The sequence below is a fragment of the Paramormyrops kingsleyae genome, chromosome 1 (genome assembly GCF_048594095.1).
Source record: "Paramormyrops kingsleyae isolate MSU_618 chromosome 1, PKINGS_0.4, whole genome shotgun sequence".
Lineage (NCBI taxonomy): Eukaryota > Metazoa > Chordata > Actinopteri > Osteoglossiformes > Mormyridae > Paramormyrops > Paramormyrops kingsleyae.
This window is the reverse complement of record NC_132797.1, coordinates 69422930-69438441: the sequence shown is the minus strand read 5'-3', so window position 1 is coordinate 69438441 and position 15512 is coordinate 69422930. Positions and strand designations below refer to the sequence as shown.

Here is a 15512-nt window from a genome sequence, read left to right as displayed (position 1 = left end):
GAAATACAGTAATTTATTTTGATACATGTTGTGGTTCTTGTATATCGTAGTTTATTTTGATACACTTACAATTATTATTATTATTATATGTTTTATTCATATAGCGCTTTTCAAGATCTCAGATCTCAGATCATCATAAGATGAAGTAAAAAGTTTACGACTTTCCCATTAACTGCGGTCAAGCTATCGGCGCTTTGCCAATAGGGTCAATTCCATCCAACGATCGTCCAACCCGCTTATCCTACTGGGTCGTGGGGGGTCCGGAGCCTATCCCGGAAGCAACGGGCACGAGGTAGGGAACAACCCTGGATGGGGGGCTAGCCCATTGCAGGACACACTCGCACACCATTCACTCACAGCATGGGGGGAAACCGGAGTACCCGGAGGAAACCCCACGACGACACGGGGAGAACATGCAAACTCCACACACATGGGACCCAGGCGGACACTCAAACCCAGGTCCCAGAGGTGCGAAGCAACAGTGCTAACCACTGCACCACCATGCCGCCCCTAACTCCAATTCGTACTTCCCTTATTCGCATGCGCTTTCAAAAGCGGATGAGGGGGCGTGACGTAAATTGGTTATCAGGGGGTGCCTGCGGTGCGCGTGTAGCCCAGGTTTTTGCCTAGTGGAAACCTTGCGCGTTGACTGCGCATGTGCAAGATAATTAGTTATATCCAGGTGACATGTATGTAAATTTTGTCCTTTAAATTTTGTCAGCACAAAACAATAAATATCGATAGCTCTGGAAACCTCTTGTCATCTATATTTGTTCAAGATTAATGATAAATTACTACGGAGCCCCTAAAAGGTGAGGGTGAGAAAATATTTTTTGAATATATATAGTTTTGTATTCCCTCGCAATATTTTCGCAAATATTTCCCACCCTGACCTTTCCCACTGTCTTATTATTGATTTCTACCGAAAATCATATTTTATTACAAGAATCGAATAGAAATTTCAATGAGATAGGCCTACGTCATCAGGCTGAGGTAAACAGTAAACATATTTACTGCCAAAATTGTATGTTTTAAAAACCCGAGACGACGTGAAACTCTGAATTTCTAGACTAACTAGGCTATTTCTAGACAAAACTTTCACTGTACCATTTTAGATATAAAAAAAAAACCACTGCGTCATATATCAAACCTGGACTTCCCTTTCCATATTGTTCCATTTCCATATTCCATATTCCATATTGACAACACGTTTACGCCACACTATTCCGTAAATAGTACTACTTACCTACGCATATAATGCATGTATGCATGACCCGTACTTTTATTTTGAAACACAACTGTAACTGAACCGGAAGCACTAATTGAAAATGCTCACGTCACCCGGTCGAGTGCGGTATTTTCCTGCATGTTTACTTGTGTAAGTGGTTAGGAGGCGAAGTTTGGTGTTTGAAAGTGAAAGTTAAGTAGTTAAGCATTCTGTTTTCTTGCGTAACGTTATTTACATCTAATTTTTATATGATAGCAACGGTAGCACAGTTTTGTTAAAATAAAAATAAAAACTGATACAGTTCCCTAGCTATAAGCATTAACCAGCTTTTCAAGAATTTATCTGTAGTACCGTTCCTGACAGCAAAGTTTGCACCTTCAAATCGGAGGACAGTCATAAACTCACTATGGTTTTGAATCCAGTCATATCCAAATTGAGTGGCAAACTTGTAGTCCTAGCAAGTGCTTCTCCAAGGAGACTGGAAATTCTGACCAATGTGGTAAGAATTCCTCTTCTTTCTCTCTTGTTGCCAAATACCCAAAATCTTAATGTTGAAATGTATCCTTTTCCGTACATCAGTAACACTTTACTTGACTGGGCACACATATTTAGTAATAATAGCTCAGTTGCTACTGAAGTACAAATCATGAACAAATATAGTCGCTACTACAGATAAAAGATGCGTTACAGTTCATTAATGATGCACAAGATCAGTATTTAACTTGTGTTATTCATGATTTGTTCCTTGAATAGTACTCAAAAGTTTACGGAATTTAGAGATAAAGTAACAAATATAGTAATTGTTTGAGGTAAAACATACGTCACGATTCATTAATGATGAACTAACTTATGATTAGTATGTAACTAAGACTTAGTTTGCGGTTAATTAATGCATAAGTAATAGCATAATACTGTATTATTTGTGCCCCGTCATGAAAAATGTTACCCCTTCATCATTTGTTGTTACAGGGAATGCGGTTTGAAGTTGTCCCATCATGGTTTAAGGAGAACTTGGATAAAGCACTGTTCAAAAAACCATATGAGTATGCCGTGGAGACCGCGAAGCAGAAGGCTCTGGAGGTTGCCAAGCGGATGCCATTTGTTAGTGAAGTCTTTGCAATGCCTTCTGGCACAAATCCATATCTGTTGTTCATCACCATTTGTTTACAAATATTTTTTTATGTGTATACTCAGTGGTCACTTTTGGTATACCTTGATTCTCTTTTTCTTCCAAAACCACTTCAGGGGTGGGTAGCTTGTGCATTCAGAGAAGACCACAAGACACAACCGATCTCTCATGAACAAGATGTTTGTGGCCAGTGCCATTGACTGGATGGTCTTTTGTTCATTACTCAATTCTTTGTAAACCCTAGACACCGTACGGTGTGAAAATCAAGGGAGCATGGCTGTTTTTGTGTACCATGTATACAATCACACAAAATTGCTTGCATTTGACATCTTAATTGTTATAATGTGTAGTCAGACAGTAAGTGATTCTCTTGACCCAATCTGCATGCTGTATGTATTCAGTTGCAATCATATGTTTTGCTGTTTGTAGGAGAAAACTGTTTGCATTCGCAAGCATGTACATCTAATGAATTGGCCACTGAGTATGAGTGTGTGTGTGTGTTTGTGTTTTGTTTATATATTGATGTAAATCCTCTTGTAATCATTTGTTTCTCTGATCCCTTGCAATGATAACACATGCAAAAAAAGTTTTTCAATGCTTTAAAAAGTTTTGTACATTAAAATATACCTGACAGTTTCTCATGACACAGCTCTGCAGCTGAAACGGTAGATTGAAGAATCTGAATTTACAGTTATGACTTGTGCTTTTATGTTTTCTGATTTTTACTGTGTAATTTAGAAGCACTTGAAGACTCCTGATATTGTAATTGGAGCAGACACCATAGTGGTAAGCAGACACTGCACTGTGTGAGATATTGGGGATATTGCAAATAGAAATTCTGCACACTAATCTAATTCGTAGCTTTCCCCAGACAGTTGGTGGTCTGATTCTTGAAAAGCCTGTTGACAAGCAGGATGCATACAGGATACTTTCTAGGTTCGTATTTTATACTATACTGTGTTTTTTTGCAAACTAATACATTTCATGAAGACAAACATGACATTTGTTTTTTGTAAATGAGTTAGGTGTTGGTAGCCAAGAGGTTTCAACACTGGAGAGAAAAATTTAAGTATTTTATCATTGATAGGGTCGTTAAGTTAAGAGACATCGAGAAACTCATCTTAAGCCCAGTATGTAACTTCTCCCATATGCTGCAGTCATGACCTGTTACTGGAATGGTGTTATTTACTGCCAGGTGTCTTAAATGGTGAAATAAGATGTGAAAACATGGCTGTACATTTAAAAAGTATTTTCTGTGTCTCATATTACAATTTACAGATGAATTCCCTGTATTTCAGGTTGAATGGTAAAGAACACAGTGTGTATACAGGTGTGGCAATTATTCTGTGCCATGAGAAAGAAGGTAAGTCAGTGTGAAATGGAAAAAATGTTTCTCGTGAAGTTCAGGTGCCATAAATTGAAGGAATGCAATGCATACTCTTGGTCCCTAAACGTACCTGAAGTGACGGATGCTCTTAAAAATGTCTTAGAATTACCCAGCTGCAGATATTTTGAGTTGAACACCCTGGTAAGGGTCTCACCTGCTAGGCAGGCCTTCATTAATATTTTGCCCTTTTGATCCCAATCTTGATGGTAGCGGAGTGGTCTGGTATAACCCCCCCCCTCCCCTCCCCCGTCACCCCCTGCACCTGCTTTCAGGATCCTTTCTCTCTGCCGGTGCTCTTTCTTCGTCACCACAGCCGGAGTTTCCTGTTGTACCATCACACCGTCCACTACACCACACCTCATAACACTAGAGGTCTGTAACTCTAGGGGGCACTGAGTGGCTCAGCTGGTTTGGATACTGTGACTTTGATCAGAAGGTCATCGGTTTAAATCCCAGAGTCAGCCAGCTGATTTCACCATAGGGCCCCTGAGCAAGCCCCCCCTCCACCAAAAAAAAAAATATTGCTGACCCTGTAATCTCAAAAAAAAATCTGCATCGCTTTGGATAAAAGCATCTGCTAAATAAATATTCTTCATCCTCCCTTTTGGCTGTGAAAAGTCATAGCCAGAGGCTGCGTTTCTCAGCATTGTCGGCCTGCTCCTTCCCCCCTCCTGATATCCGCATCCTTCAATAGAGGCCAAGTAGATGAGCCCATAAAGCCTCAGCAGCCAATCAGCTCAGTGTTCATCTGCTTCTCCCTCTCATTGGCCTCCTCTGTTCCTTCTTCCCATTAAGATCGTTTATTATGTCCGTGACAGGCCTTGAGGCAGTGATGATCTTTGTTGGTGTCTTATGAAACCCCTCCTGGCTTCACAAAGTGAATCAGCTGCATCTCCACCAGCTTGAGCAAGGCCTCCTATTGGTGCCAACAGTACTGCTTATATAGCCAAGGTCATATTGAAGCCTGACAAAATATGTCTGTAGTCTGGGTCACTCTACTCTATCGCTCTGTAAAACATTCCCTCGTTAGTTGTCCATCAGTCACTGGCTGACTGCTTTGTTGTTTTATAATTCTTCCCCAGTCCTGACTCCCCCCATTACCTTGATCTTTCTTGTGACATCATCCAAGTAGCTTCATAAGGCCAGCGTTATCTGGCCAGACTACAGCTCTCTGTCTTGGTCAGATCAGGATGACCTTGACCGCAGTTATATTCTCCTTCTCTGACCTGCTGCTGTATGGTTCTCGCTGCCACATTTCTTGACAATATCGCTTGCCATGAATATTTTGCAGTACTGCATGGAATCTTGTCTGCCTGGACTCCATGTTTGTTAATATATGTAAATTTTGACATCTTGCAGATCAGGAAATTGAGTACAAAGTGGTGGATTTTTATGAAGAGACTAAGGTAAAGTTTGCAGACTTGTCTGAAGAGATGCTATGGGAATATATACATAGTGGAGAGCCAATGTAAGTCCAAATTTCATTTGTTACTTAGGTCACATTTGTAGAGTCATATTACTTTTTTTTTGAGTAATTTAGGCTTCAGTATAACAGACTTCTGTGGGTTTTTTGTAGTGTATATGGAATATTCCTTTTCAAAGTCAAAGGCAAAACTGATTGTCTTTTTATGTAATTTTAAATTTAAAAAATGTCTTTTAAATTTTATATTCCTACTCATAGTGGTTGTATTACAAAGTTACATTTCGATTGTCCCAAAAAGTTGTAAAGTAGGAGTGAGTTGCATACTGTCTGCTTTGAGCTGCGAGTTCAAAAGTATGCAGCATTAACTGCTAATGCTTTTGCTTCCAACAGGGACAAAGCTGGAGGTTATGGGATCCAGGCCCTGGGGGGGATGTTGGTGGAACATGTACAGGGGGACTTCCTGAATGTGGTGGGCTTTCCCCTCAATCACTTCTGCAAGGAGTTGGATAAAATCTTTAACAGCCCCAGCAGTGACACTGCAGACAGAAGATGCACTTTAGCGGCTGAAGGGATGGCAGGCGAGATTCCCGAAGATCACAGCAGTGCCGTACGCAAACGAAATGTCGCCCAATGTGGGTCACGTGACAGATTTGAGTTTCCGCACAGGATTGCTGATCTGCTTGATGGATTCAAAGCTTCAAAGGTATTTAGTTCTTAGACTTGGGCTATTCGTAGGAAGGTAGAGGAATTGCATGCTTTTGCACTTTACTCAAGTTGCCTTTAACAAAAACAAAATGTCCAAAAACACGGTGCACCACCAAGCAAAATGGAACTATAATTCTTTATATCACATTATATTTTACAAACACATACCATACTTGTTGGTGGAAGACTTGCCTTACAGTATCCAAAATTATACTTAGCTGAAAAATCTTACGTGGCACTTTACTTGAGCGGGTGCAAATAATGTAATAGTGCACTCTAACTTAATGTATTAATTAGCCAGAAACTAACTGTTACTTACGTACTGATCCCATCAGTTAATCAATCATAACATTTCAAGCCTTTACTATATTTGTTCATGATTTGTACTTGAGTAGTAACTGAGTTACTAAGTTACTTGTGCCCCCTCAAGTAAAGTGTTACCAAATCGTCTATGTGACGTGAATATCCATATTGGTGTGTGTTGACACATTTTGTTACGCATAAAGTAAATTGTGTTTATTATTGTTTCAGGCTCTGTTCACAGCTTGTAAGCTAAAAGTGTTTGACTTGCTGGCCTCTGCAGAGTACCTAAGTGCCACACAGGTAGCAGGGAACATTTCTGGATCTTTGATGGGCACTGAGCGCTTGCTGGATGCTGTTGTTTCCCTCGGTCTTCTGGAGAAGCTGAAGCTAGGAGACACTATAGGTAAGATCCCTGTACCGCGTCTCACCTGGGGAGGAAACCCACAAGTAGAACATGAAACCTGCACACGTGGCATTTTCTGTGTTTACCATTGGGTGACAAGTATTTCTGGCTTATATTTTTGTTGATGATGTTCTTGTTATTCATGTGTGTCCAACAATTGGGCTGATATTTTGCTTTATATAAGTTGACTCAAAAACATGGGCTAGCACGGTGGTTAGCTCTGAGGGCTCACACCTTTGGGACTGGGGTTTGAGTCTCTGCCATGGCTCCATGCGTGTGGAGTTTGCATGCTCTTCCCATGTCGTCGTGGGGTTTCCTCCAGGTACTCCGGTTTCCCCCCCCGCCCCCCCCCCAAGTCCGTCAACATGCTGAGGCTAATTGGAGTTACCAGATTGCCCACAGATGTGCGTGTGTCAGTGACTGGTATGGGCCTGTGTCCTGGATTATTCTCTGCCTTGTGCCCTTAGGCTACCGACTCCCCATGACCCTGAATAGGATGAGCATTTACAGATAATGGATGAATGGGTGGAAAAGCTGTATACTGTAGATATAGCTTATAATGGGCTCCACCTTACAAATGGGTAATGAACAGGTGGGGATAGAGGGAATGCAGCTTAAAATGTATAATGTCCTTTGTGTTACACCCAAAGCTTACAGAAACACGGAGCAGACAAGCCGCTACCTCGTGTCCACTAGTGAGCTCGCTCTGAATGAATACATTCTCTACTGCGATGAGAGGGTCTGGCCCCTCTTCACCCACCTGGAACAAAGTGTTCTGGAGGGGGTCAGTCAGCATGACCATGCTTTTGGGAAGAGGTGCGAGGAACCCTCAAAGGTGATCAGTCGTTTCATTGGATTTCTGTACCTATTGTGGTATCACTTTTTTTTTTTTGCAACAGGTCTCATATGTGTTTATAAATTCATGTAAGCGTGTCTTTGTTTCCCAGCATGGCTGCTGCAACCACAGGGAAAAACAGCTGCAGTTTATGAAAGCCATGCACAGCATGGCCAAGGTGGCCGGGAGCCACGTGGCGACTGCGTTCGACCTTTCCAGCTTCAGAACCGCTTGTGATTTAGGAGGTGCGTCACTTTTTTGTAGTTGTGTCTAGTCTAGAAATAAAAGTTATTGTTTGAATTTGAATGACCTGTGGAATTCGCCCCCCAGGATGCACTGGAGCCATGGCCTTTGCGTTCTCTAAAGTCCACCCAGCCTTGTCAGTGATTGTCTTCGATTTGCCTGCTGTTGTCGAGATGTGCGCTCACTTCCATCCTCGTGGCCAGGACCTCAGCAGGGTCACATTTGTTGCTGGTGAGTTTGAGGTCCCCAAGTCTGTACAAATGTAAATTTCGGACTGTGTGCCTTTCACATAAATAAAAGGACACTGATTCTTTCTTGTGAAATAGGAGATTTCTTCAGTGATGACCTCCCAAAGGCCGATCTTTATATTTTAGCAAGAATTCTTCATCATTTGCCCGCTGAGAAAGTACATGCTTTATTGAGTAAACTGTCAGAGATCTGCAAACCAGGTAAATGCTCATAGGTAAAACCTCAGGAACTGTGCAAAATGAAACATTTCACAAGAATTTGTTTCCATTAACGTTAATTATAACAGTCTGTGGAGACTATTGGCTAATCAAACACCATCAAGATGAGAGACTGCATTAGTCTGGCCATTTTGAGTTTTCATTCTGTGATTGGTTAAATGAGACATTATCTACTGGAGTCTTGTAAAATAATGTTGCTATAAATATTTATTAATTTTCCTCAGAGCAGTGGATTTCAGTAAATATTTGAAAAACACTAACTTTTTCTCTGGTTTGAAACAAAAGCAGTTAAGTCTTGCTCTGTGCCGGATGCTTAACAGAACCATGAGATATGGGCATATCTGTCTTCCAAATGCATATCCTGGTCAGGGTCGTGGTGCCTATTGAAGGCAGCATGGGGGTGCACCTTGTATGGGAGACTAGGCCATTAAAGGTTACACACCTTGCCCGTAGTGGCCAATTGGGAGACTCTGCAGTATTCCTGGTGGGCTGATTAGCTATTGTGCTGCTCGGAAACAAAATAGTTGTACAGCTTTAAAATTCTACATCAACACTTCAGAATGTTAAGCAGCGATTTTTCTCACATGTGCACACACACACACACACACACATTCTCACTCCTATGGTGCTTTTCCATTGCCACCAGGAACCAAGCCCTACACGAGCGTAACCAAACTCAGCTGGTTGCATCACCATCATCTGTGTCGATACGCATGGATTATCTGAAGGAAAAAAAAATGGCATATTCTATATATTATTAATAATTAGTAGTTTCGCGCATCGTGATGTATTAATGCATTCCCAGTAACTCAGAACTTGAAAAATTTCAATCTCCTACTTAAAAAAGTACTATAGAACAGCTGAACGGAATGGATTCATAATGCAAATTTACTCAAGCGAATGCCAATTCCGCTAGCATCAATGCTAACATAACACTGCGATTATCTCAGAATTAGCGCAGTAAAAAACAAAAAAAAAATGCACATTATAAATCATGCTGTACACCGTGTGGACAGTATATATGCGTCCCTTCAGTTTTGCATCACTGTCGCTCTGTCTTGATATCCGCAACTGAACTGACGCCGCAGTGGAAAATCGAAGTGAGCTGGAACCGAGCTGGAATTAGTCTCTCTTCATGGTATGGTTTGGGTATGGGTCTGTTCTGGTATGCCAATGGAAAAGCACCAATACATTAGGGCAATTTAATGACAATGCCCCCCCCCCCCCAAGCCACCATGCTGTCCCTTGCTGAAATTTAATAAAAGTGGTGTGATTGACAATATTTTTAACATCACCAGAGTAACTATGTTTTATGTTATAGGAGAAACTAAAGAAATAGAGTTATCTGGTAAATTATTAAGTTTGACAGTTAGCCTGTGTTTCTCAGCCCGGTACTCAGGGACCACCAGACGGTCCACATTTTTTGCTCCCTCCCAGCTCCTGGTTAGGGAGCAAAAATGTGGAGCCCCTGGGGGTCTCTGAGTACTGGGTTGAGAAATTCTATATATATTCTGTTTTTATTTACGTTTAATAGGAATTTCTGCAGTGTTTTAAGGTGGTCAGTAAAAGGTGTGAATCAAAACAAACCTGCCTCTGTTTAAAACACCCAGGCTGTGGAGTGCTGCTTTCGGAGATCTTCCTGGATGAAGGTACGAGAGGACAAAGCAGCGGGATCCTGCAAGCCCTGACTATGACTCAGGGAGTACAGAGGAGTGCTGCTGAGTACAGTCTTCTGCTGCAGAAATATGGATTTACTCAAGTCAGCATCAAACACACTGGGAACTTCCTTGATGCCATCCTTGGTGTGAAACCGTGACCTAGACCCTAGGACCAACATTCTGTCTTTATGAATTTGTCTGGTTTAATTTTTTTTAATAACTTAATTTTTTTCCATGGAGATGAGTGTCAGCACTGTAAGAAAAATTCATAATTACTGCTGATTACAAAAGTGTCTATACCATGTTGTTTCAATATTTTCCAATGTGATCTGATGTGGTTGTGTGTGTGTGGGTGGGTGTATACATTACATTTTTCGGTTCCCCCAAAGGGAAATTCAATTTTATCAAAATTTGTGACTGGAATAAAAAAAAAAACTAATAATCAGAATAGAGTTTATTGCCAAGTACATTCACACATACAAGGAATTTGGAAATACGTACATATTTCAGAGAGAGCATGATTGTACTAGGATGGGGAAATAGTATTTGAGCAAATGTCCCTGGCCTTATTGACGAGGCGGGCCGCGGTGGAGAAGAAACTGTCCCTATGGCGTGATGTTTTGGTCCCAATGGACCGCAACCTTCTGCCAGAGGGGAGAGTCCGAAGGAGTAATTCCAAAGACTTGCATTTTGTTTGGTTACTTATGGTTAAGGTTAGGGCTGGGTGGGGGTTAGGGTATCAGAGTTGGGATCAGGGGTTTTTGCCCATAGAAATTAATGGACGGTCCCCACAAAGATATGAGAAAAGGTTTGTGTGTGTTGCAATAATGGACTGTAATAGTATTTTCTTAGGACAGCCTTAAATGTTAAAAGTGAAACTTTCATCTGAACCTCATTTCTTTTGCCAGATTGACTGAATGTTATAGATGGTCAGAAGATGTAATACACCCAGGAATTACTTCATTCATTAAGCCAGTGTTTCCCAAAAGAGTCCTTGGGGAACCCCGGACAGTCCACGTTTCTGCTTCCTCTCAGCTCCCAGCTACCCTGTACCAGATATTTGGTGTTCCTGATTGGCTGGGAGCTGGGAGGGAGCAAACCGTTTCCGGGGTTGCTCGAGGACTGAGTTGGGAAACATTGGGAAATCATTGCTCTAAACCGAGCTGCTGCAGAGAGGGTATTGAGATATCAAAGCCTGTTACTATTCCATGGATTTGATTATATTCCATCTGTTTTAACTTAAAAAAAATTAAAATCCTGTTAAAGGTCCATGAGTGGTGGCCTGGAACTTTGTCCCAACGATGCGAGACTTCCCAGTGAACTATCATGCTCTCTGCACGATAATTTTTTTGTAACATAACAATATACATGTTGAATTTGATCCCTAGAGGAATTCATGCACGTATCCTTATACCTCCAATCCCACCTTGGCTCTAAGCAAAAAGATTGCCTGTCCTCCCTGTGTTGCATGGAGTTCCTCTGGGTACTTCGGTTTCCTCTTACAGCCTAAATACGCACTTAGTTTAAATCTGTTCATTTCCTGTACTGCAGCGATTCTCAACCTGTGGGTCGTGACCCAAATTTGGCATGTTTTGAAAGTCATGAGGCAGAGTTGGGAATGAAAGCATTTTACAACCAGCAAGCTTCTATGCTGATCCACGATCAAATTTCCCAGCCCCAGTCCTAGAATTAACCTATATGAATGGGCCGTGACTCTACAACTGCTTAACACGAAACTACTGAACACTCACCCAATCCAAGTAGCCAAACCACAGATGCTTAATTTAAAATTCACTGGCACATCCAATCAGATTTGTGCAATAAACATTGGCATAAATTGCAGAGCACACTGTACACTTGATCATAGCGTTAGTTTAAATCTATAACTGATATAGGGTCGCAACTGAGCTGGCATGGTAAAAAATTGGGTCGCAGTGCAGAAACGTTGAGAACCGCTGCTGTAGTGCATGCATCTCTGCATATGTGCTTAACAATGGACTTGTACAGATTTGTGCACGGTGCTACCTGCAGAGATAGGTGGAGGGTTGTTAATTTTTTCAGTAATTCAGTTTCATTTCATTGCAATTGCCGTTTAACAACATTATGGAAAGCAAAACATGCATTAAAATGAGACCTCCCTACTGTTACGATGGGTTCATAGCCACCGATGGGTGGTGCTAAGTTATCACTGTTATAACAGTTTCTGGGTGAAGCTTAGGTTTTGTTTCGTGTATGAAGGTTATACTGAAATTAAAAAGACACCTTTGAATAATGAAATTTTGAATCTGCGGTGTGCAAAGTCAATAAACGCTACAACTAACATAAGACTAACATTACACTTAACACAAACAACAAACACGAAATAACGGAATAGAAACAGACAGAATGTAATTATGGAAATGCAATGACCAGTTTTAAATGAGTAACCTTAAAAAGGGAAATACTGTTCTGCAAAGCAAGCACAGTTTGTGGAAACACGACCCTGAAGTTGTAACAGAACAACTTAGGTGTTAGAATGAAAGGAAGTTGGGGGGGGGGGGGGGGTCTTGGCAGTTGGTTGCAGAGGCTCATGAGCTGACGGGATGATGGCACTCAGGGAAGCGCGGCGTTTGTAGGTCCCTTAATCTTTGGGCCATAAAAGTTGGAATGCAGGCCTCCCTTATTATCTGTGTGTGTGTGTGTGTGTGTGTGTTGTCACTAACCCCTCTTTTATGCCGAGGCCAAGAGTACCTCTCATACCAGGGTAGGCCTTGTCTCAAGCCGCCTGGAATCAGAGCTCTGTCGTATGTGCGTGTGTGATCCTGCACACTCCTCAGCCTCCCTGGGAAGGTCTATGCTGGGGTACTGGAGAGGAGGGTCCATCCGTTGGTCAAACCTCGGATCCAGGAGGAACAATGCAGATTCCGTCCTGGTTGTGGAACACTGGACCAGCTCTTTACCCTCACAAGGATATTGGAGGGTTTATGGGAGTTTGCCAACCAGTCATGTGTTTTGTGGACCTGGAAATGGTAAACGATCATGTCCCTGTGGGGGGTGCTTTAGTAGTACAGGGTACGGGGGCCGCTGTTGTGGGCCATCAGATCCCTGTACAAAGGGAGCGACAGCTTGGTTCGCATTGCCAGCAGTAAGTCAGACTCATTCCCGGTGGGTGTTGGACTCTGCCACAGCTGCCCGATTGTGTCCATAACTTTTATGGAGAGAATTTATATACGTAGCCAACGGGCGGAGGGGGTCCGGTTCAGGGGCCTCAGGATCGTATCTTTGTTTTCTGCAGGTGATGTGGTCCTGTTGGCATTATCGGGCTATGACTTGCACTATGCACTGCCGCAGTTTGAAGCTGAGTGTGAAGCGGCCAGGATGAGGATCAGCACCTCCAAGTCTGAGGCCATGGTTCTTGAACGGAAATGGGTTGATTGCCCTCTCCTGGTGGGGGGGGGGGGGGGGTGAGTTACTGCCTCAGGTGGAGGCATTTAAGTATCTCGGGGTCTTGCTCACAAGTGAAGGAAGAAGAGAGCGGGAGATCGACGGATCTGTGCAGTGTCAGCAAGATGCTTTATACTGCATTATAGGCAACTTTATAATACTTTATGAATGCATTATAATGCATTATGAAGGTATGTACAAGATGCAAATGTAACAGAAAAAAAAAGAAAAAGAATGTGAAAATTCATATACATAAAGAGCATAGAACTGCACATAAAAACTGGAGTCTGTATGGAAATAAAATTTTGCCATGGCAGGGTCAAGATAAATAAAACCACACAGGCAAGAGTAGGCATATGAGCATCGGCCATTTATTGTGTTTCTTTATTGAAAAATAGCCCAGGAGAAGAGGGGACCCCAGCTGGTGGGCAGGAGGAAACGACAGCCTTATTGCCCTTACTTGAAAGGAGCCAACTGAGGTGGTTCAGGCATCGATCTAGGATCTAGGTTGCCTCCTGGACGCTTCCCTTGGGAGGAGGCCCCGGGGCAGACCCAGGACACGCTGGAGAGATTATGTCTCTCGGCTGGCCTGGGAGCTCCTTGGTATCCCCCCGGAGGAGCTGGAGGAGGTGGCTGGGGAGAGGGAGGTCTGGGCATCCCTGCTTAGACCGAGCCCCAGATGAGCGGCATCATGTTTCTGTATAAGTGACAGATAATGGATGGATGGCTATAAAATGCTTATACATGGTAGAATAACCTTTATCTAGTTTTGTTTAACTGTCTTGCAGTTAATGACTTTGAATGTTGTCTCCCTGGGGCAAAAAGGCAAGTTAAATCTCCTAGAAAAAATCTGCCTGCTTGCTGCCAGCCAGAATACACTCCAGAGGAATGCAAGATGAAAACTGACGTCTGTGGTGGTTTTTGAGGTAAAAAACAAAGCTCTGTGTTAAGTTCAACCAAAGAGATTACCCTCTCTCTTCCACTCTCAGTAGAGTGCAATGTGATTATTTACAACTTTATGTTAAAATGATTAATCGGGACACATATACTGTTTCTGCTGCCTGATCAATTTGAATTTTGCTTTTTTATTGTATGATGAAGTACAAAGATAGACATGCAATGGGCATAGAAATAAATGGAAAGCTTTGCTTTGTATTGAGACATTAGTAGATAGATTGTCAGAAATGGCTCAGCCCCAATCCTCATGTTTAGCATCAAGGCCAGAACACTGACCTTGAGCAGTGTATCACGTGGACTGGGTCCCAAGATACTCATGTTAGTGTGAGACCTGATAAGGTCTATGCTTGGCTTCTATTTTAATGCACAGGGTTTCCCAGACGGAAGCACAGGGTCCTCCACTACCGTCACCACCCCTCCTCCCCCCAGTCGACAGCTTTCACCGTCATCATCGGATGATGTTAATTTACTTGTGCATCAAGTACTGCCCTGCAGTGAATGTGACTCTCACTGCAATACAGCCTCTTCTTCTCTTATTCCTGTATATAGTTTAAGTGGGTGGAAGGTTATGTAGATGGAAATGGATATTTCATTTTATTTGTGGTTCCGCGATGTGTCACATTCCTACAGGAAGCAGCATAAAGGTCAGCATTCCCTCTGTCCGATATCAGTCTACCTTTGGTCTATTTAATGTTTGTAAGTCACCAAAGGTAATCAGTGCACTGGCTTAAGTTTTTCACTTGTTCTGTTTGTCTGCACTGTCTACTGCATCTCAGCACATCGTATGAAAATCCCTGAACTCCTGCTTTGAGGGAACATCGGCACAGAATGAAAATATGAAGTGTATTATATAAAAAATATAATGGAATTTTTTTTACAATCCTCTGCCTTACTTGCTTTCCTTATCAAATTCAAGTTCTGTCACATCTGAACCTTACAAATCATATTTGTTTTTCTATCCAAATACAAATATTATTATTATATAATAATAATAATGATCATAAACTTGGGGTGACATGATGGTGCAGTGGTTAGTGCTGTTACTTCACACTTCTGTGATCGGGGTTCAACTCTATCAGGATTCAGTGTGTGAGATTTGCATGTTCTCCTCATGTTGTCAGGGGGTTTCCTGCATGTACTCTCATTTCCTCTCATAGCCCAAAAACATGCCGAGTCTGACTGGAGCTGCCAAATTGTGTGTGTGTGCCCTGTGATGGGTTGGTGCCCCATCCTGGTTTATTCTCTGCCTGCAGGATAGGCCCCAGACCCTCCCACAACCCTGAATGTGATGCACAGTTTCAGGCAATGGGTGAATATTAAACCTTCTTAACTGAAGGTGTAACAGGGAAAA

The 15512-nt window shown here is 42.3% G+C and overlaps 1 protein-coding gene across 1 annotated transcript; it reads left to right on the top strand.

The window, feature by feature from the left end:
* The first annotated feature begins 1280 nt into the window (after positions 1 to 1280).
* Positions 1281 to 11050, top strand: asmtl (acetylserotonin O-methyltransferase-like). The gene is made up of 13 exons (XM_023801475.2): positions 1281 to 1727; positions 2198 to 2329; positions 3096 to 3143; positions 3229 to 3293; positions 3656 to 3720; positions 5104 to 5212; positions 5558 to 5870; positions 6404 to 6578; positions 7229 to 7413; positions 7526 to 7658; positions 7744 to 7887; positions 7983 to 8105; positions 9734 to 11050. The coding sequence occupies exons 1-13, from the start codon at positions 1635 to 1637 to the stop codon at positions 9937 to 9939; spliced, it is 1791 nt and encodes a 596-aa protein (XP_023657243.2). The 5' UTR covers positions 1281 to 1634; the 3' UTR covers positions 9940 to 11050.
* Positions 11051 to 15512: the final 4462 nt, after the last annotated feature.